Source organism: Vulpes vulpes, chromosome 5 (genome assembly GCF_048418805.1).
Source record: "Vulpes vulpes isolate BD-2025 chromosome 5, VulVul3, whole genome shotgun sequence".
Classification (NCBI taxonomy): domain Eukaryota; kingdom Metazoa; phylum Chordata; class Mammalia; order Carnivora; family Canidae; genus Vulpes; species Vulpes vulpes.
Window position 1 is genome coordinate 31,904,604 of NC_132784.1, and position 22,897 is coordinate 31,927,500.

At 47.4% G+C, this 22,897-nt stretch overlaps 1 protein-coding gene across 2 annotated transcripts in view; it reads right to left on the minus strand.

Annotated features, from left to right (window-relative positions):
• Window positions 1-5,685: 5,685 nt before the first annotated feature.
• RND3 (Rho family GTPase 3) overlaps window positions 5,686-22,897 on the minus strand; it is a 19,037-nt gene continuing 1,825 nt past the window's right edge. The window contains exons 3-6 of one of the 2 annotated variants that reach the window (XM_072757741.1): window positions 12,503-12,612; window positions 9,304-9,438; window positions 7,476-7,723; window positions 5,686-7,312 (exon numbers count right to left, since the gene is read on the minus strand). In XM_072757741.1, the coding sequence (XP_072613842.1) occupies window positions 7,300-7,312; window positions 7,476-7,723; window positions 9,304-9,438; window positions 12,503-12,612 (506 nt within the window). In that variant the 3' untranslated portion in view covers window positions 5,686-7,299. The other variant, XM_026008019.2, reaches the window with a different exon arrangement.

Consider the following 22,897-nt stretch of genomic DNA (forward strand, 5'->3'; position numbering starts at 1 on the left):
AACAACACAAATTTATTACAGTATAGTTCCTGGGGTCAGAAGTCTAAAATAGCTCTTCAAAGATGCATTCCTGCTAGAAGCTCTAGGGGAGAATTCCTTTCTGTGACCTTTCCAACTTTTAGAGGCCAACTACAGCCTTTGGCTGTTGGTCCCCTGCCTCCATGTTCAAAGCCGGTAGCTTAACTTTCTCTTTCTCTCCAGCCCCCAGCAAAGCCTCTGTCATCACATTGTCACTGTTTTGAGTCTTCCTGTGTCCCTTGTGTAAGGGTTTATGATTACTTGGGGCCCACTTGGATAATCTAGAACATTCTCTCCATCTCAAGAGCTTTAACTTCATCATGAATGCAAAGTCCCTTTTGCCATGTAGGGTAATGTTCGCAGTTAATAGGGATTAGGAAGCACACATGCATGGGGAGTCGTCCTTCAGTCTATATACTACCTTGTGTTTCCTTGCCTCTATTTCCTTCTTATGCCACAGTTTTGCAGGAAGAGTCCTGTTCACGGATATTATGTGCAGAGAAGGAAAAAGCAGAAAAGGAATTCATATAGCTAAGTATGAACAAGCAGTAAGAGAAGAGAGAAGGAACCATGTGCTTGGAGCTGAAGGAAACCTGAAGTTTTTAACAAGTGGTCAATTGTCTCTGGAGGACAGAAAGAATGAAGGAATCCCCCTTCCCCAGCAATTTGTCACATACCCCACTTCTAGACTGCTTATATATGAAGGCTGGAAAATTGGGAAGATTTTCAATAATATAATATTATATATTGCAATAATATTATTATAATACATTAGCTGTGTGCTATAGTTAAATGAAATGAGAGTATCTGTGGCATTCTCATAGGTTGATATTTTCCTGGCAGTGGAGATGCATGCAGTGGAGAAGGGGCACAAATACAGGGTTGGGATAAATATGGGGTGAGTACATTCCAGAGGGCCACAAGTACACAAAGATTTCCTGCGTAGTCTTGTCCTCCCATTAAGGGTAATTCCAGACCCAGCAAGCTTTCAGGGGCTGAGACAATCCTAAGAACTCTGCTTAATCTGGGCTGTTAGAAGTGATTCAAGTCAGGCCTTAGCAACCCAAAGAGCACCCTTTTATTTGGTAGTTCAAGTTGTGAATTAATTAATTAATTAACCTGCTATCTACTGTTGCAAATGATGGGTATGCATTAGTATAAAACATAGTCTCTTCCTTGTAGAGCTAAGAGTCAGGCATTTCAAGGCACCCTAGAGGTTCTGCTATCTCACGAGGAGACCTGGAGGTCCACATGCACAGATTGGAGAAAATCTGGGCACAGAGTGACCAAGAAAGTCCAGACCTTTGCAGACTCGGTGATGAAGTTAAAAAGACCATAAAAGTCATATTAGTTGATTGCCTTTGGCCTTCTTTGCAAACGTAATGATTGAGGAAAGATGAACAAATGATTAGAAATGACCACTTGGCCCAGTTGGACAGTGAGCAGATGAAGGGCAGGGCCTCAGAAGGTTGGGAACCAGACAAACAAGAGGAGGATGACAAACTTCTTTTCCAGAAGCATACAGTGGCACTTAGAAAAGAGGGAATGTCACACCATCCTGATGACAGGTACATGCGGCATGTCTCTCAGCTCTGTTAAAGTTAGCTAATTCACCCTGGGAATGATCGATCCCATGCAAATCACTGCATTGTTTTCATGGAGTTGAGTTTTCTCTGTCCATCTCTGTTATCTAGAACTATGTCAGCCCCCGCAAAGGAACGTAAGTTTTAGCTATTCTTCAACATTCTTAAACAGCAATTTACTGTGGGTGCACCCTTGGGAGACCCAAAGTGAGTAAGAGTAGCTTCCTCCTCTAATTGGCTTCCTTGGATTTTGAAAGGGCTTATGTGTCTGCCATTTGTGGGTCCTGTTACAGACTGAACTGTGTCCCCCAGAATTCATGTGTTGAAGCCCTAACTCCCAAAGATAAGGATTGGAGTTGAGGCCTTTAGGAGGTAATTAAAGTGAAAGGGGGTCATAAATGTAGGGTCCTAATCCAATAGGACTGGTGGCTTTTTAAGAAGAGGAAGAGGGGATCCCTGGGTGGCTCAGCGGTTTACCTCCTGCCTTCGGCCCAGGGTGTGATCCTGAAGTCCCAGGGTCAAGTCCCACATCAGGCTCCCTGCATGGAGCCTGCTTATCCCTCTGCCTGTGTCTCTTCCTCTCTCTCTGTGTCTCTCGTGAGTAAATAAATAAAATCTTAAAAAAAAAAAAAAAAAAGAGGAAGATATCTCCCGCCCTCCACGCCCTCTCCACACACACGGAGGAAAGGCCACGTGAGCACACAGCGACCAGATGGCCGTTTATAATCCAAGAAGAGAATCTCATCAGGAACCCAAGGGCTGGCACCTCCATCTTGCACTTTGATTCTCCAGAACTATGACAAAGAAATGTCTGTTGCGCGGGCCACCCAGGCCGTGGTATTCTGTTACGGGAGCCTCCGCAGACCAGGACAGGTCCTTTCACTGTCTCCTAGGAATGCTCTTGCCCCCCAAGAAGCAGGGCAAACATGCATAGAAGTAACAGCAGAGGTGAAAGAGGGAATGGGAGTGTGAGCACGGTCAAGAAGTAGCTGGCAACATGGGAAGCACAAGTAGCAGTGCAGACCTGGGGACATCATGGGGGATGTACTCTGGCTCAGATGCATGGCCATGATGCTCGGTTTCCACGCACCTGGGACATGTTCCATACCCGTGAAGTCTGTGTTACGACAAGATAGCGTTGTAGTGAAGAGTGTGGGCTTGCAGAGCCCAGCTGCCCTGCCTGAGTTTTAATCTCGGGTCCTCCATGTGATTCTGAAGAAAACACCTGGTTCCTTAGCTGAAGGAGGGGGAACTTGATTGCACTTAACCTACTAAATCTATTTGTAATGGGGAAGGAGTTATTATATAAATTAGAACAGCGCCTGGCACATACTTTGAGCAATATCAGTGCTAACCATTACTTTGATGGTAGGGCTGACCATATACTGACCTAGTTTTCATTTCTATTGTGGAATGCCTTTTAAAAATTTCATTTCACTGTTCATGGAAGAAAGGCATGATTCCCCTCAAAGAAATGAATGAATGAATGGGGAATGAATGAATGAATGAATTCCCCTCAAAGAAAACAAAATCTGAAAGAAAAAAAAGTCCCAAAGAGTGAATTGGTTTTGCCAATCCTGAAATTTCTTGTTTTGGGGTTCATTAGGATTTGTTTCCTGTGTTCCCAAAGGGGTCAGAGACAAAGAATCTTAGAATTCACTGTTAGTGAATACTTTCAAAAAGATTTTTTACTTTACTTCCTACTAAATACCTATTTTCGACATTAGGTAATGAGTTCTGCGTCTTCACCCAAAGTGCCATTAGAAATACCCCCTGAGTTAATCCTATAATTTCTCGAGAGCTCATTTCATTTTATAATTGGGGTGCTTTCCATTTATTTCACACTTTATTTCCTTTTTACTTTTCTAGTATGTTCAACAAGTGAAGACTTCATGGAAACAGAGTACAACTCTTTAACAATCCCAGCACGTTTTATAAGAAACAGATTAAAGGCCTTTCAGGTTCAGATGGGAAGGACGTTGTCCCCTACTGGACTCCTAAAACCAGCCGCAGAAACCGAAGTCATTGTATAGAAACTAAAATGATGCCTGGCAACCAGCATTCACATCGCTCTTCCTCGATCACTGTAAATGGACTCCAGCTCTTAGGATCACTTGAATATTCCTTCTGCACCATCGTTGGTGCATCGACACGGACCAATTGGTGGCTATTGCATTGGTGTACCTGCCTACCCCGTCACCTTTCCCACCGACCCAGCATTTCCGGCTCAGTTAATGTTGATGGAAACCACACCCAGACATTGTGCATCGGGACTGTCTCCCTCCATTAGACTGTAAACTCTCGGGACAGATTTTTTGTTGTGATTATGTTCCAGGCCTAACAGTGGCGAGGCACATGGTAAGGACTCAGAAATATGTGGCCAATGAAAGAATGACAAACAAAAATTGGGGTGATTTAAAAGAGAATGCTCTCTTATTATGTCAAAATAATCCATCAAAAAGAGGATATGAAGCTTTCACAGTTTCAGCAATCTTAAGGGAATGAGGTGATTTTTTTTTATTCCTTTTAATAAAAAATAATTCCCTGGGTTATTTCTAAATTTGCACTTAAGGCACATTTTCTAAAAGACCAGAGTCTTCCAGGCAACTATTCCTGGAAAAGATTAATAGAAGTGAGAGAGACACAATTAAAGTCTTACTCCAAGTTTGAAAATCACCTTTTAGTATTTAAGGAGGCATTAATCATGATCATTAATCAATAGAAAGGAATGTGCACAGAATGCTTAGAATAAATGTTTGCAGAAGCAAAAAGTCAGAGGAGAAAAGGAAGGCATACATGCCCAGGGCTGAAGACAAACTTTTTTTTTTTCTTTTTGGTTTAACAAATTAAAGCTGCTGGAAAAGAACAATTCGCTAGAGGGAAACATTACTGTACAACCTATAAAATACTGCCAAGGTCAGCAGAACCTCAGCTGTGTGTTTCTGTGCTTGTGCTTGTTGAGAAATGAGTTTCTTGCAAGTCTGATTTAGGTATTAAGCCTAGGAGTTACTCAACACCAAGGATTAGGAAAGTACTTTTATTTCCTTTACTGCTTACTGACAAGAATGAGTTACATTTTTGGTAATTCCTCGTGCTTGCTGAATTTTTTCATAAGGCTATCCTATTATGTCAATGCGCTTTAACTTTGTTCATTCGTGCCAGCTCCTCTGGTTTTCCCCTTGGTTTGTGCTTCTGAGAATTATTTCCAATCAAGTAACTATCCCTCAAAGATTGCTAAAGTCATTTTTTTTTTTTTTTTTTAATCCACAAGGATGCAGTTTTTACAGGAAGTGACTTAGCTGTGAAGCGAGAAGAGCTGTTTTGAAGTCCTCCGTGGAGTACCCCTGGATGCTCATGTGGAACATCTGTGTAAAGGGTTTAGCTAAAGACCGTTCGTGAACCTACTGGGTTTATGAGGACCCAGGCCACTCATGCTGCTAACCATCCCATGCTTGCATCCTTCAGGGCACTGGAAAAGCTTATACTGTCTTCCTGTGTTAGTTAGAGATGCTGCTACAATAAACAAGGCCATTTCTTCTTGTGCTTTATTTTTGTTATTCCTTCCCTGTAATTGTTGTTCATAGCTGGGTCCTGAGTCATCAACACAACTGGCCTCTGTGAACAAGAACACGCAATCCAAGGTGGATTAGGGATGGAGGCCGGGGGTGGGGGATGGAGTGGGGGACCATGGGAAGGGAAGCAAACCAGGCTCCTCCACAGAATGAAACCCATGACCTGGGACTGCATCACGCTATCTCACTACTAAAGAGCTCCAGGAATTTCCTATTTCCTTACAATTTTAAGATTCTTTCCCTATTTTTGAATCTTAGGATCGTAGCTCTTTTGGTCTATGAGCGAATCAGTTTGACTACACTCCATTTTCTTCTTGAGATTTGAAAATGATGAAAACCTCTCATTTCTGTGGATTTACCTTTGCCTGAGGAACTTGCACTGTGGGCAAGCCATCAGGAAATTCCAAAGCCTACGAGTTCAGAAAACTTGAAGCCGGATGCTCTCATCAGCTCTATAGTAAAGAACAAAACCAAACAGCTACATCAGAAAGCAGATAAAAGGACAAATCACATTTAGACAAAGACGTGGTTACTTTTTTATTCGAAGGGAAAAAAAAGTATGTTTTAATAAATACTGCGGAAACATTGACCAAACAAACATACAAAGTGACTTCGACATTTAAAAAAATGCAACGCAAGTTCTGCTTTATAACAGTTATAACTTATTTTCTCTTTACAATATTTAAATACAGAAAGCACTTGCCAGCTATTTTGTAATACTGCCCAAAGCATAACGCTGCCTCGATCAAAGCATAGTATGTCGGTAAAAAGTCTGTATTTCGTGGGAAATGACGGGAATGGTATTTTCTCGCAGAGACCAAACAAAGTGCTTGTAAGACAAAGAACTGAGTGTTGTAATTACCTTAATCTCCTCTCCTGCCACAATTTAATGGGAGCACAGCTTCAACACTTCAAAAATGAAGCTTTATCATTGGAAAGAAAGCTCGTTTTCAACAAGCGCCAACAATAAACAGGTCAGATCTGGTTTCTTCTCTGAAAGAAGCTCTAAAAGGAACTGGTCAAAAAAATATCTGTAAACTATTTTAAATGCTGATTATTTCACGTAACAACAGCAATCAAGTATTGAACGCGGGCCTTGGCTGAATCCGGGTACGTGAGGTTTAGCAATCGCTCTCTGGAAACGCCCTAGCGTAGTGTCGGGACTGAGCTCGCACACCTTTCCTCTAAGGATTCTCTGAAGCTTAGGTAAGAAGGTCCCTTCTCTTACCGATGTTCTTTGAAAAAAGTGAAATAAACCAAGAGATCATCAGATGCTGCCAAGCTTTGGAGCTTCATCCCAAGATAACGGGCCTTTTGCTTTGTACTTTTGGCAACGGGATCCCAAAGCTTTACTCACAGATGTGTGCTTCCCGCTGCTATTCCTTCATTATCTCTCCGGGCGAAAATAGTACCTACACTTCCCCCCCCTCCCTTGGATCATTTTCTGACGTCAAACTGAGACACCTCTTACCTGACTCTGCACCTTCATCAATGATGGCAAAAGAAATCACACACCTTCTTTTCTAAACAGCGCACAAAAATATTACACTGAGCAATTTACCACTTTTTAATGACAATCACAATGATGAACAGAACCATCAGACTGAATAAAAACGGACACCCTTTTCTCTATTCGATCTATTTCGTCTTGGTAGCGCCGGTCCGCATTATCTCGCAAGACTCCAGAAGCCTTTCCTCAGAACCATCTTGCTCAGCTATCTTCGGGGAGGCAAGATTTCAGAGCCTCACGAACTTTTCCTCTGGAGATCCCACGGGTCCTGATACAATTTCCATTTTAATGATGAGCTAGGAGGAAATTAGATCACATCCTCTAGAAAACTAAACGCTAAGGTCACAGTGCCAGTTCCCCGGCGAGGACGGTATATTAATATATACTTTCTGTAAAGGAGATTAAAACATTTAAAAATCAAATCAAAGAGTCGAGATCCATGAAGAGATTGCAACAAAGAAAACGAAAACGCAAGCACCATTCAGAGCGTGATCCTTCTTCGTGGAGGTCCTCGTCGTCCTCCTCCTTCTCTACCTCCAGCCCGGGGGGGATCTCTCTTTTTTGGCATATTTTTCAAGTCACACCTCCAAACTCTTCAACGTGTTCACCATCTGCTCTACGTGCCGAACCTAAGGACGGGATTCCAAAAAGATGAGCATCTTTTCAAACACCTCCTAAGCCGCCGGCATGCGGACTTGGGCTGTGCACTTCATTCAGATTCCACCTTTTTGCTTCGCGGGTTGGGTTCTCTTAGCCGCCCTCCGCGTCCGCACTACCGGGGCGGGCACTCACATCACGGTGCAGCTCTTGGCTTTGTCCTTCCGTAAGTCCGTGGCGACCGCAGACAGTTCGGGTCTGCTGGGCATGTGTGAGATCCGCTTTGTGGCCCGCTGAGATTTGTTCCGCTTAACGTTTTTATTTGTCTTGTTGACACATGCCAAGGTGGCAACGTGAAAAATGTCTCTGACGCTGTTCTCTGACTGTAGAGCCGAGCACTCGATGTACGTGGCCGCTCCAATCTGTTTGGCCATATTTGCCCCCTGAGAAGCAGAAGAATGGGTCGCGATCAGCAACAGGTCTTTGGGGAAGATGCAACAGTGTCTTCCCAATACCACAAAATAACAATGAATCGTGAATCGTTTCTAGCACGTGAACCGTACTTTCCAAGTGTTGCTGCGAAAAAACTGCCCCCAAACCCCTTCTTTTAAACAATTTAATGATTTCTTAAGGAGTTATAATAACAATGAATTATTTCATTAATATCTGCAGCCAAGACTCCGTCCTAAGGTGTTCGATTCTCATCACTCAATACAGTGCTGGACTTCCCGGAGGTACGAAAGTCTGATTTTTCATGAGTGTAAATGGGGCTCAAGATTGGTCGATAAAGACTCATCAATAAGCTGTATAAAAACCGGGGTGGCAAGGGACGGAATTCAGAATCAATCTTGAAAGGCGTGGCCAAAATGCATTGAGGAGAGGAACAACACTCTTACGATACCTGGGACTTCGGGAAACACACAATACGGAAGGTCCAGCATGGACCAGGCAACCACGGTGCACAGTAATGAGCACGTGTGCATCAAAAGGACTTATTTAACTAACTAGGTTTTTATTAATGAGATACATAACACTGCAGTATTCAAGAAGGTGACCACGACGGACAGTCGTAGCTACTTCGACTTGAAGTCTCTTTAGAACCTGGTTTTAAGTTCTAGGAGAATGAACATCTGATGCCAATTCGCTTCCCTTCTAGATACTTGGGGGAAATGCCCACGGAAATGACGAGTCTCTAAAAGACCGTTTCATGGAGACTTCTACTTTACTGGCAACATCCTCCTCAAGTATTTTATTGTGCTGCTGAGCATAAAGTAAGATCAACTCAAGAGTATTACCAATTTGATCACATTCTCTTTTGGATTTTTTACTTTTTCATTTTTTTTAAAGACTTATTTATTCATGAGAGACACAGAGAGAGGCAGAGACACAGGCAGAGGGAGAAGCAGGCTTCCTGCAGGAGCCCGATGTGGGACTCAATCCTGGGACCCAAGGGTCACGCCCTGAGCTCCAGGCAGGTGCTCAACCCCTGAGGCCCCCAGGCACCCCTAGATTTTTTAACTTTAATCCCAGTGAGCATTGCAGAGACATACAAGGGGTAGACTATGAGCCTCTGTCTACACTCAGGCATCAAGTGTCATGTGATTACCCTACTGAACAACAGAACTGTTCTCGTTTCAAAAGATGCTTTCCAAACTTGTCCTGTTTATGCTCACACACAGATCCTCACATAATCCAAGCTCATTCTACAGCATAACTCAAGGGTCGTCAACCTGAGGCCGACCATTGGTTGAGCCCTTAGAAAAGCGGCTCCTTTTTATCATGAGTGATCCTACTTCTTTTTTTTTTTAGATTTTATTTATTTATTCATTAGAATACACACACAGAGAGAGAGAGAGAGGCAGAGGGAGAAGCAGGCTCCATGCAGGGAGCCTGACGTGGGACTCGATCCCGGGACTCCAGGATCACACTCTGGGCCAACAGCAGGTGCTAAACCGCTGAGCTCCCTGGGGGCCCCAATGTCCTACTTCTGAAAACCGTACCTGCACCCCGACAGCGTACATACCTGGTCATAGGACACCGGGGTCTGTCTGTGATTGGAGAGCTCTACCAATGTGCTGACATCTGTCCGGAGGTCAGATTTGCAGCCAACCAAGAGCATTTTGGTGTTGGGGCAAAACTCCTGGATCTCACCTTTCCACTACAGGGAGAGATAAGAGAGATGAAGAGTCAACAACGTGTGGGCATCTGTAGGTCGGTCACAAGCCCTCCACGGGCTGAAGCCCGGAATGGGGCACAAAAGGAACATTTAGGAGTGTCCCTTGAGATGAAGAAGAACACCTGCATTTACCTTCTAAGTAGACATTAACTTTTCCTCTTTAAAATCTTATGTATTTAGTCGAGAGAGCATGCATGTGAGTCGAGGGAGAGGCAGGCTTCCGGCTGAGCAGTGAGCCCGATGCAGAGCTCAGATGCCAGGGCCTCGAGACCATGACCTGAGCCAAAGGCATACACACACTCAACTGGCTGAGCCAATCGGGTGCCCCCAAACTTGACTACTTTTTAAAGTGGATCCACTGGAGAACACTCGTGTGTATTCTCATCTATCCTCCCTCTCTGTGCGGCTCGTGACCGGTCCCTACTGCAGGAGAGTTGTAGGGTGCTGCTGTCAGAAGGCAGCTTCAATAATTTCTTGATTATTGGGGTATCTCTGCAAGATGGAAGTGCCTGAGGAATGTTCTAACAAGTGACTATGCCCTCAGATTCACAGAGCTGGTACTTCCCAGCACGGAAGGCTGGGGGGAAGGCAGAGGAAGCACAAGCACGAGTATGCACCTCCAAGGCCCATCGAGGACGACTGCACAGCTCCCCTGAGCTGGAATTGCTGATGAGGTTTCCAGGGCTGGAGACAATGTTCATGAACAGACTAGACTGTCCTGCCCTTAAGGAACCTCCACTCAGGTGACTGGATCAACACGGACCGCGGCCTGGTCAAAAAGGCCCATCTCCTGGGCTCCTGGGAAAGCATCTGGCCCTAAGTGCAGAGGCCCTGAAGTCAGCTTTAAATTACCCAAGTTGTTTACTATTTCAATTTCAATTCAGTCCAATTGGCTACTTGTTGCAAGACTTGACGAGAATTATTAGAACCTCCAGAGATGCCTAAGCAGGGAATTCCAACTTCCTCTTAAAGAGCAGACAACTGCCTTCTTGTGGTTCCATTTCCTCAAGCTCAAGGCGACCATCAGGATGGGAGTGAAGGGTGGGCACCTGACAGGATGAGCACTGGGTGTTACACTATTTGTTGGGCAAATTGAACTCCAAAAAAATGTATACAAATAATAATAAAAATATAATAATAATAATAAATAAATAAAATTTAAGAAAGACCAGTTGACCATTAAAAAAAAAAAGGATAGGAGTGAAGGGAGGGCACCTGATGAGATGAGCACTGGGTGTTACACTATATGTTGGCAAATCGAACTCCAAAAAATAATAATAATAATAAAAATATAATAATAAAAAAATAAATAAAATTAAAAAAAGACCAGTTGACCATTAAAAAAAAAATAAGGATGGGAGTGAAAGGTTCAGAATGTTCCCAGGAGAGCTCTGGCTCCTGGGGAGGGGGCATCAGAGGGCTGCAATCGGGAACCAGGCTGGCTCACCCAGGCCACGTGCTCAAATACATACACATCGAGTGCTCTACTAGGTACCGTGGTCGTCACAAAGGTGAAGACAGAGGTGCGGAATTCACCGAGGGGCGAGGGTGACCAAGCCACGTGTATAATACAAGGTAACGGGGACGTCCTGCAGGAGCTGTTTAGCAGACCGCTGGAGGCGGCATGTGCAGATCTAGAGGTGCACCTGGGGCAGACCCAGGGAAGGGACACACTTCCCATGAAAGCCTCAGGTATCCGCCAACCGCCTCCTTCTTTCCTTCTCTCCAGAGTTATTTACAAGCATCTACCATTTGCTAGAGGGCGCTGACATAGCGACTGGAGGATGAACTGGGGAAAAAAAAAAAAAAAACAAAACTATTCTGCTTTATGTCACTCGGAACGCGTGGATAGTCAAGGACTTGCGGAGTCAATTCATCGAGACAAGTCCCAGCACCGGTGATGCTGAGCCTTAAACTTGACACAAACGCAAGACATGTCCATTAATATCTCTAAGGCCAAAGTCACTACATTAGGTCTCAGAAGACAAAAGCAAAATAAAGCAAGAGCAAGGAGTTTCATCCCGAATTATGCATGACCTGATGGACAGGAGGAGAACCCCTGGTAAATAAGCGGTGCCTTTCACCTGCTCACAGGCAGTGCAGCCCGGGCAGTGCTCGGCGGCTGGGCAAGGACTCGGGCCGCCCGCTGCATGCCGAGCAGTTGTTCACAGGCGCGGAGGCCGGGGAAGGGGTGCTCCTGCCCGGGTGACAAACAGGAGCCTTCCGTGCGTGGGTGCCACACGACTCGCAGCCAGATGGACTTAGAGAGCCTTTGATCTCCTGCGAAATTCGTATGTAACCGAGCGAACGGCGTTTGTCATGTTTGGTAAAGACACGGGGCGAGGGGGGAATAAACCACCTCCAAAGCCGGACACGTAAGACGAGCCGCCAACTATCATCTGAAACCTGACAGCGCTCGGCCAGGACCGGGAACACCTGCCCCCGCCACCAGGTGCCCTCCTCCTGGCCTCGGCCCGGCCCTCCGCCACCCCCAGGCCCTAGACGCAGCCTCTAGCGGCCCGTGTACAGCCAGGCTCCTTCGCTCTGGGATCTCCTCCGACTCGTCACCACAACTCCCTTAGTCTCAGGTCTGGAAACACCCCTGCGCCCTCCCCGGAGCCGCTCCACCTCTAATAGATGGCATCACAGTACAACAGATGGCATCATCTCAGTACCGCAGTGGGGTCAAATGTAAAGGTGTCCACCGCGGCGCGAGCCCGAGCCCGATGGGGACGGTGGATGGGAGAGCCGCCTGCCTGGGAGCCGGCAGGGCCCTCGCGTTAGGCCTCGGCCCGCAGGGTAACCACGGAGGCTCTTCAACGGCTACGTCGTTTCTTAACAGGAAAGAAAATCTTGCACAGGTTCAGCGTCGAACCTCGTGACGGCCGCATGGAAACCCGTCGCGGTGTGCGAGTGGGTTTTTCCAATGTTTTGGTTCCCAGAACACACGGCGAGGTGGCGAGCAGAGCGTGGGCGCTCCCCAGCCCCGCGCGTTTATTCTGCGCGTGGGCCAGGCCTGAACCGAGCCACCGGCCCCAGCACCTGCCTTTTTCAGGACGCTGTCCAGGGTCTCCGGCCGACTGACGTCAAAGCAAATCAGCACAGCATCCGAATCGGGGTAGGAGAGGGGCCGGACGTTGTCGTAGTAGGGAGAACCTGAGGGAACAGAGATACACACGTTTTCAGATAAACATTCTACTCTGTCAAACGTCACCTCCACCTCTGGGGTCAGATCACTGGACTATCACGGGCCCTGTGTCCACCTCCCCTGATTCCTGGAGAAGGACGCACACGAGCAAAGGCCCAGCGGTGGGGTCTCATTTCCAGTGGAGGACAATGAAGCCCCCTGACGTCTGTCTTACGATCCAGGGGAGGAGTCCGGGCCTTAAGGTGCAATCTGCCTGGCTGAGTCCCCGAAGGCCCCTGGGGGACGCAGAGCAGACGCATCAGGAGTCAGGCGGCCTGGGGTGCAAATCCAGCTCCACCACTGAGGTTCGGGGGCAGGGGGGGAGGAGGATCACGACTCTGCATCCCTGACTCTTTATTCTAAAACAAGGATGACAACAGCACCGACCCGGGAGTGAACGAACCCGGTAGAGACAGGAACTGAGGAAGGGACGGGTAGGTCGCAACCACGGCCCTGCGGCCTGGCTTCCAGGACAAGCTGAGCGTGGCAAGCACCGCAGTGGAGCTACGTCTTCCGAAAGAGACCGGAGCTCAAGATCTCTCTGGCAACAGGAGGGGACAGGTGGGGAGGAAAGGGCCAGCCCCGCAGAGAACCGCGGTGCATGCAGAACCACCCTGTCACAGTCACGGGCCTGGGGGACTCCGTGGTACCCCCGGAGTCCACGTTTACAGCCAACTCACTCAACCAAGACCATCTCATAGCTCAGACGATTTCTTCCATTTCTCTAAGAACACCAGTTATCATAAAAAGGTGCGACTATGAAACGAAACACAGCTTGCCAGCGTCGTCTGTTCCTAAGAACATCACTTTCTGTACACGGACGTTTCATCAGCTGGCACAGGAAACCCTCTGACGGGCCTGTGGACGGGGAGTCCAGGAGACAGAGAAGGTCTCAGCTACTGAAGCTTGTTTCGAGACCCAAGTTCAGTTTGACATCCCCTTCCATTTCCAATGGGAACCCATGACATGTTGTCCTCATAAATCAAAACCTCCGTAGTCAAAGTCAGGAGGAAAGACTCAAGAAGCTTTTAAAATAATCCTTTAAACTTCTATCAAAACAACACTTTTCAGCAGGTTGCTCTCGACCTAGAAGTGGTTGTCGCGGGGTGCGTCGTCCCTACTCACAGCCCATCCTGGTTGGTCCCCAGTGTTTACTAAGGGACCCTACGAACACCGTGGGCTCTTCGCTGGCTGCTTCCAGGATAGATGCAGCAACTTCAAGGCGGCTGCGTCTAAGGGGAAGGAGGGGAATGTTCTAGAAGCCAGGAAGAAATCTAAGCCAGGATTTGTCACATGCTGCAGCAGCTCCCGACACACTTCTGGAATCAGGGCTCCGGTGTGAGGGACACTGGCAACTCAAAGATGCTTTCCAAAAGATTTAAGGGTTTGGGGTCAAAACACATCAAATCGTCCGAAATATTAAGGCACACTGGAATGAAGTGGTGTGTGGACACGGCAGGGCGCTGCGGCTGCTTTCTCAGCCCCTTGAAGAACGCCGAGGCCGAGAGGATATTCGCCAGCGGCTCACCGATTCAAACGTTTTTAAGGGGTCTCAGAAATGAGATGGCTCAGTGCTGCTTCTGGGCATAGACGTTATTTGCGTATTTGTTCCGTGACGTTCCACTGCAACCCCCCTTGTGGCTGGGTCCAAAGTCTAACTCCGACACTGCTTCTTCTGTCAACATGTAGCAGGTCTCTCGCCAAACACGGAGTCAGAAAATTCCAGATCATAGAGTGGAAATCCGAATACCAGCCACGTACACGAGGACCTCCTCTGCTCATCCAAGCCGGCAAGAGCTGACGTGACCCCGCCTCCATCCGCGCAGCTCTCAACAACTCCCCGGGTCAGGAGCCTAGTGGGGCCTCGGAGGTCTCTCTCGGAAATCACTCCCTTAGAGACGACAGCTATCGCGCTGGCTGCGTCCCGGCCTCAGTCAGACCCGAACTTCGGAGACGGGGCATCTCCAGGGGCTTTCAGGACACGCTCACTCGATGAGCGTGCTCACCACTGACCTTGGATCTGAGAGTGCTCACCCCTCATCCTGGATCCGAGAGTGCTCACCAGTCACCCTGGATCCGAGAGTGCTCACCACTGACCTTGTATCTGGGAGTGCTCACCACTCATCCTAGATCTGAGTGCTCACCACTCACCCTGGATCCAAGACTGTTCACGACTCATCCTGGATCCGAGTGCTCACCACTCCTGGATCTAAGAGTGCTCACCATTGACCTTGGATCTGAAAGTGCTCACCACTCACCCTGGACCTGAGACTGTTCACCACTCATCCTGGATCTAAGCCTGTTCACTACTGACCTTGGATCCAAGAGTGTTCACCACCCCTCTTAGATCTGACAGTGCTCACCACTCATCTTGGATCTGAGACTCCGCCCCCTCACCCCTCCACCCCCGCCCCGCTCCCGGACAATGGAGACCACCTTTCCCAAATACAAAGTTTAACCAAGACATCTGGGGAATTACCATGGCGCTAAAACAATAATCAGCACTGGGACTACCAGTAAAACCCGGAAGTAGTTTCAGCACTTAGGTCACCGTGTGGCTGCAGAGCATTCTCCTCCCTCCCTCTGGGTACTGGGTTTCCCCTCCCCACCCACTTTTGGCCCCAGAGAGTGTCTGGCTTTGTCTTCAGTCCTCAGCCAAAGGTGGAGACTCCCACTTACTACTATCAAGTGAGCTGCCCCCTGTGCCTCGGAGTACCTGTACTCATATATCCGCAAAATGTAGACAGTGGCGGCACCTGAAAACGAAACTGTTTGCAACTGAAACCAGATTCTATGGAGGTTTGCTTCTGCTTTTGTTCTTATTTGCTTTCATATTTTGAATAAAAATACAGGGACACCTGGGTGGCTCAGCAGTTGAGCACCTGCCTTTGGCCCAGGGCGTGGTCCTGGGGTCCCAGGATCAAGTCCCATACCGGGCTCCCTGCATGGAGCCTGCTTCTCCCTCTGCCTGCGTCTCTCATGAATAAATAAATAAAATCTTAAAAAAAAAAGAAAAGAAAATACATCTGTATGCAAAGGTTCATGAGAAGCATGAGAAGTCAACCACTTCACTTCCAAGGTAGAGAGGTAATTTTAAAGAGCTTTAACAAGACCTAATTAGGAATGACACTTTGATCCTGCCTTATTACTTTTGCTAACGACCAGCACTTTTAGATCAACAAGTGTCCAAAGGTGCTAATAAAAACCGATGCCCACACTTATTAGTTATAAGCATAATTTGTCTAACCACTAACTACAAGAGTAATTTGTCATTAAAGATGAAAAGTCCACTTGTTCATTTTGTTTTTTTGCTGGGGTTAAGGTAAACACTTTTTCAGAAAGAAAAATCTGTCTCTATTATTTTGTAGTCACGAAAAAAAAGACGACATGGAATCATAGAGAACTATCGTACCAGGAAAAGCAGGGTGAAGCAGGGCCATCAGTTAAAAAAACAAATCCTGACTTGACAGCAGGCACCCTGCGTTTAAGCACTCTGAATTCTTCCCGAATCCTCTGTGGCCATAGAGCCCATGTGAGGGTGGGGCATGATCCCCGAGCGTGGACCCCCCCAGCAGCCACAGGGACACGGAGGGGACCTGCCCCGGGGGTGCCCGTGAAGGGACGGCAACACAGGCCAGCAGCTGTGACATGAAGGATGGAGCCCAGGTAGGCAGATGAGCGGGACCGTGCCTGCCTCTACCTCCTGCGTCCCTCCCAAAAAGTCTCCCAACATTCTACTAAGCCAAACAACAAAAAAAATCTAAATTCTACAGATTTAAAAAAGATGCACATGAAAAGCTTCCAGGTTAAGTGTAGACCTGAGCACAGCCCAAGGAAGGGCGCAGCATCACTGGGTAGTCCATAGGAGGGGCACTGCTTACACTCGACCAGGACCCAGCCCCCAGGGGTGCCCCCGGGCTCACCCAGTCTGCCCAGGGACTGAGCTCTGCTTGTCAGGTCCAACCCCTTCCCGGCGGGTGCAACAGCTCCAGGCCCCTGGGAGGTCCCTAACGCCGCAGTTTTGTCACCCTACAGGCAACTCTGTGCACACAGCACTGTCCCAGGTCCTGCCTAATTCACCTATCAGAACATAAAGGGTGGACCCCAGGAAGCTCTATGGTAAAGAAGTACCTGCAGCACATATGCAACATGGGACATGGGTCCACACCCCGCCCCGCCCAATACATTCAAAGTGCTTTGCTCTGCATAGACCAGGTAAGTGGGCATTTGGGGCCCTCGGAGCTCCTCGAGCTTGGCTAACGTCAGCAGAGTTCTGAAGGGCTTTTGAAGCTTCAGGTCTGACCATCTTTGTCCTCAAGATCGTGAATTCTGGGTGACGGCACTGTTTCCAGCCCGAGAATAGTCACCAAGTGCCTCACCCAGAAACTAATTCTGCAGACACATAGCTTCTTGCTTCAGTCATCCTTGCACGAAGATAGAGCACACCATATATGTCCATAATTAAATGTATATGTAAGAAGATTCATGCCCAACAGGGAAGCTGTATGGAACCTTTTGCAAAACCAGTTCAAACACTGAGGTTTTATGGGAGCTTGAGAGCTGCAGACCCCTCAAGTTATTTCATAAACACAACCTCCTTTCCTTGAACCTGAAATTGAAACACTTTCCCGTCCCCCATGAGAAGTTCCTACCAAGAGCAATAAAATTAGGAATATGGCAGGGTGTTGGCAGAGAAAATATATTAACGTTTTAGTGTTTTTAGTGGCCAGCTAGAGAACATCTGTACCCACCAGCAGCTAACAGGTGGGCCTGGATGAATCTGCCCAGTTATTACCAGATTCCATTTCCTCATGCCATCGCTACTGAGCATGAAAGCTTCAAATCAGCAATAATCCCAAGAATGTGAATCAAGTCTGGGCAGCACTTCTGTGTCTGGCTTAGTACAAGACTCTTGAACTATTTTCCCAAGCAGCCTGCACTGTAAGTGCGATCCATGCCCATAAAAATGCAACAAACATTCCCAGGGAGGCCATTTCCTTGGTTTCTTTCTAAGTTATTAATTCCTAAATTAATAGGAATTATGAACAGATTTGATGAAAATTTGAGGGCATTTCTGTGTTGCTATAAAAATACAGTCAGTACTTTCAATTTCTGGGGGCAGGCAGGTATATTTTTGGAGAGGAAGTCTAAGAGGTAGAAATGGCTATTTTTGAGCCGAAATAGAGCATTAGCTTCAACCCCTGATCTTATTGAGATACCTAGAAAATAGAAGAATCAAACTATTTTGCTTAAAGAAGAGCCATTGTATACTGGTCACAGAACTTTAGGGATAAGAGTAGACAGGTATTCTCAAAATTACATGATCGCTCCATAAGAGAGAGATTGAAGATTCTGTCTTATCTACTACTTAAGCGTCTGAGGCCTTGGAGGCGAGTCCCAGGAGTGAATTCACCTGGCCACATGCTGTCCTCAGGCTCACTTTTGAAGATCAATGTGCACAACTCCTGATCAAACTTCTGAGGCAGCTTACATGCCATGACAATGAAATTGCGGGCGTCTCTGGGTCAAGTTGCCAATGTATAGTGACCGAGAAGACATTTAAAGGGCATCACAAAATGGCCAGGGCACAACTAATTCACTGGGCACAGCCCCCCGGGCACCATGAGCTACCTGGAGAAAATATTGGTCCTCGGTGTCCTATCTACAAGCTAGAACTGGGTTAACGAGGAAACATCTGGTTATTTCAGGTGGCATCTGAATGACCAACCTGGACACCTCACTGAAATGAGCAGAACCTAGCAAGAAACCAGGTTGGTGGGGGGGGGGGGGGGAACAGGACTAAATGAGATTTTTTAAAAGGTCTAGAGATAAATATAGACTGAAAAAGAGAATTTATACCTTCTTTTTTTTTTTTTTTTTAAATGCTTGGTGGACAAATCTCCAAATGTAGTTTTATGTATTGCTTATTGGAAATCACCATACACTGCCTGTCTTAGAGTTTCAGGGTGAAAATGGAGTCGAGTCCGGTTTTGAGACTCAGCTGCTAGGGATCATTACCACCTTAAAATCTAACTGGTTTTCTGCAGTTGTGCCCCAGATATTCACATCCTAAGTCCTCCTGCTTCTCTGGCCTCTGTAAATTTTTGCCCCCCTTCCTTTCTCTACCGAGATTCATTTAAGTGAGAAAGTTTCAAGTTTCAGAATCTTGTGGTCACTGAAGGCCATTAAATGTAGGCATGTTTTCAAGTGGGAGGGCTCTTAAGGACTTCTTAAGGATGGAGTCAACTCTGGAGCCAAGGGAAGAATTGTGGTGGGCTTCAATGGGAGGAGTCATGGGTCAGGCGTGGGGGCTGGCTCTGGGGCCTCTGACTAGTCTCTGGATCCTCTTGCTGTGAGCTGAATCTGGCTTTCCAATGTGTGGGCCCACCCTCCTCTAAGCCAGGACTACAGTTCCAAGGCCGAGGCACAGATCGGGGGCAGGGACCACTGCTCCCACGGCCTCTGGCTGCCTTCCTGCACACAGATGGCCTTGAAACATGTTGACTGGTTTTAGAATCATTTCTATAGGTCTTGCCTTAATGGGTTAATTTCCATGTTAAGTCACCAAACAAGGGACCAATGAACTCTTCTTGAAGCCGCTTTTCTGGGTTAATTACATACTGATCCCCAACACAGCTGGAAACACTTCTAGGTCTGTCAAATATTTCAGTTGGGTGCTTGCCTCGAAGACCATTCTTCTAATGTGATGGGGAAGGTACAAATGCAATATGCATTGCCTTGTGTTTGCACCGGAGTTTGTCCTCAAAGTCAGGCCCTTAAGGGTAATTAAGGTTTTTCTCTCTTAAGTATACGATTTAAAGAATACTACATTCTCTGTTAATTATGCTAAAAACACAGGAAGTGCTAACTTTAGCACCCACGGGCTAAAAGCAGCCTGTATCTTGACAAGATTCAAAAGAGTGTTCATGAGGCAATAGCATAGTTATTGTGGGAGAATTTTAGCAGCTGAATGGAGTATTTTATAACTAATAATATGCCTTAAATAAAATGCACATTAACTTGCATTGGTTAAAAGCTGGCATGAATGATTATTGCTCACGTGTGCTGAAATTATACCATCAGCAAATCACTTAGAAAAAGATATGGTGATCCTTAAGTGACTAAGTCTCTGTTCTCAGGAAGCATTTGGCTTCATGCTTCAAACTGCTTCTGTGCTTGGCAAATGTGGCACGTTCTGAAAACACAAGGTATTAGGACCACTTTGGGCTCCCTTGTCACTTCAAAATGTTGACACCATTACCCACTGTTTTGCAGGCACTCACTGAGCTCATTTGAAAAACCACTGGGTGCATTTCTGCAACTGATAATAAAAAGGCTCATCTTATCAACAGAAGGGGAATACTTTTCATTAAAATACAGATAGGCCAGATCTGCATGCAAAGACTACCTTTAAATATCCCCTTCCCCTTTAGAGGATTGATAATAGCATTACTTGGTTTTGTCTACTTTGGGGGGGGGAGGGGGAGGCGTGGTTGCTGGAAGAACTCCAAGCAGCTATATAAGAAATCAAGTGGCAAATTGCCATTTGTGGTTGCTTTTATTGGTGTGTGCCTTGAGGGTGGGAGGGAGGAAGTGTTTCCTACCTGAGGAGGACTGAAAGGGTGGGTCAGCACCAGGGACTCCTGACTAGGGAAATACACTGCACCCCAGTGGAGCAGGGCACTTGGGTATGGGAAGCAAACAAAATTAGGTCAACACAGGTTGCCTCTCAGCTACAACAGGCTGGGAGAGCTTCCTTCTCCCCACTCCCAACCCCAGCAGGGCCATAGGAGTCTTAGAGGAGAGACTATAAAGCAACCATGCACCCCTAGGCCTAAAGAGGCCCTGTTCATCTAGGAAGAGAAAGAACGGAGGGAGAGAGAGTGCGTGAAGGACTGTTAAATACTGTGCCTCAAAAAGTGGGGAATCAGTTCTCTTGTCTTGGTGCAAAGAGCGCCCACATACCCGACTTCCACTAGATGTTCTTTCCTACATGCAAATTAGCAATTTTGCCTATGCACCTATGCATGATTGCAAGACCCCCAGGGGGAGGGGGGAGACCACTTACGAGGTGCTGTCCAAGTAAAGAAGCCACAAGAGAACTACTTCTATCTCCTAAATGTTTGCCCCTCTGCCAAGAGGCTAGACAGGATGTGAATACCACCCAAAAGTCAATGCCCATGCCATCTGTCTTCCTACCTAAAAGAAGTTAGGCGTGCCTCATTTTTTTCTACTAACCGTAAACTTTCACAAAGTTCTAGAAGGCAGAAAAAGATCTGACATTTAGGACTTTGGAGGCTTTGGCTCCAATGTTCAGTCCAGTTCAGTTAAACTGATAGAAACTGGAAAAAAATAAATGTATCAAGAGGCACCGGACATTTGCAATTATTTTCATAATCTGAACTAAACAAATGTCTCAGTGGGCAAAGAAAATGTCAAATATTTGTCAAGAACTAATCCTGTTCAGAAATTTGTGATGAAAAAACCTTGAGGTGAAGTAGAAAAATGTTCAATACTCGAGCCGCTGACATAATGGCTCTTGCTATCTAGATGTTTATCAGGGACGATAAACCATTTTTGGTAGAAACAGTCTATTTTTAGAATTTAAGAAATGCTTCATGACTAGGCTTAATCACCTAACATTTCGCCTCACCAACAACCTAATAGGATTCTAAATAATGCCCTTATGCCTTTTTGTTCCCATTTGTATAAATCTAAATTTCAGCTAAGATTTCATTACTGAATAATTCCTCAATGTGAGGTTTCTTAATCAGTTTTTTTTTTTCAAACCCTTATATTTTAGTTAAACATGCACAGGTTTTGTTTTCATTAAATAAAAATACAAGTGATTATTTCACTACAGACTTCGTTTCAGGTGATTATCTTTAATGCGATGAAAGGCAGTGTTCATAAAGTTGCCATTCTTTGTGAACAGGTAATTCAGCGGTAATAAATGTCAGGGAATCTCATCTCCTTGGAAACTGTGCATATGATTATTCATGTAACAGGTTTTCCTGGGTGACTACTGCATGCAAGGCATGAGCTTACATGTGCGGGGACTACAAACTCCGGGAAGGAGGAAGCAACAGAGAATCTCTGAAGTGCTCTTACCCACGCATGTGAGGCATGGCCTCTGACCAAGCACTGACCACATTTTATTTGTTATCCAGCCTTTGAAAAAACAATATGCCTTTTCTCTCCTAAAAACAAAGTCAATTTAGCCCTTTGGTCGCCTCCTATAAACGCTCCATTGGTGGTCCTCTGACTCAGGAGGCAGGACACAGGGGAGGCATGATCCAGCATTCCTGGGAGCCCAGCCATGCCCCCTCCCGCCCCACATGGGGCTCCTTCCCAAATCTGCCAGGAAGCGGGGGCTCCCTTCAGAGCTCGGCTGGCTCTCTGGGTGGTGCGAGGCCCAGCAGGGGACTCCAGGGCCCCTGGGCCCACCGAGGTCCTGGGAAACAAAAAGACTGGCCGCTCTCGCGTGCAAGGCCAAGGAGTATGCAGCTGGGGGAGGGAGGTCCTGCGCTTTGTCTAGCTCTGCGCCCCCCCCGCCCCTCAGGGGACAGGAGACTCAGGGAGGCAGCGATTTGCACACAGAAATCCCCAGTAACCAGTACTAAGAGCTAAACACAGTCGTTGCCTTTTTTTTTTTTTTTTTATAAACAGTGGATCAGAATTACAGACCCCATGCCTGAATGATTCTTATCCTGCATTAGGCCCCTACAGGCTGGGGGGTGGAGTAGGCCGCGGGGGAGCCTGGCGGCCGGAGGGGCCCCAGGAGGAGCCGCAAGAGCAAGGGCGCCTGGGCACCTGGGCGCGTGGGCGCTGTGGGCGCTGTGGGTGCCTGGCGCTGTGGGTGCACAGCCTCCCCGCGGCCACGTGCACAGCCGCGCGCGGGGCTCCCTGCGGCCCGACGGAGCCGACTCCCCGCGACCCTCGGGGGCTGCGGGCGGCTGCTCGGCCACAGGCGCTTCCCGTCCACGGCCTCGGGGCCCCTCTCCCGCCGCAGCCCCGCAGCCGCTCCCCGCCCGCTGCGCCCGCCTCCCGCGGCTCCTCCCCCTGCAGAGGCGACACCTCCGGGAAGCGGGATTCCCCCCGCCCCCCCGCCCCAGCTTCCCCGCGCCGCAGGGGGGCCGGGCACCAGCCCGGGGGCCGCCGGGGCCTCCCGCCCGCACCCCCGCGGCCGCCCCGCGCCCGGGACCCGGTGACCCGGCCTTGAACCCCGGACCCCTCAAGATAATTCACCGCGAC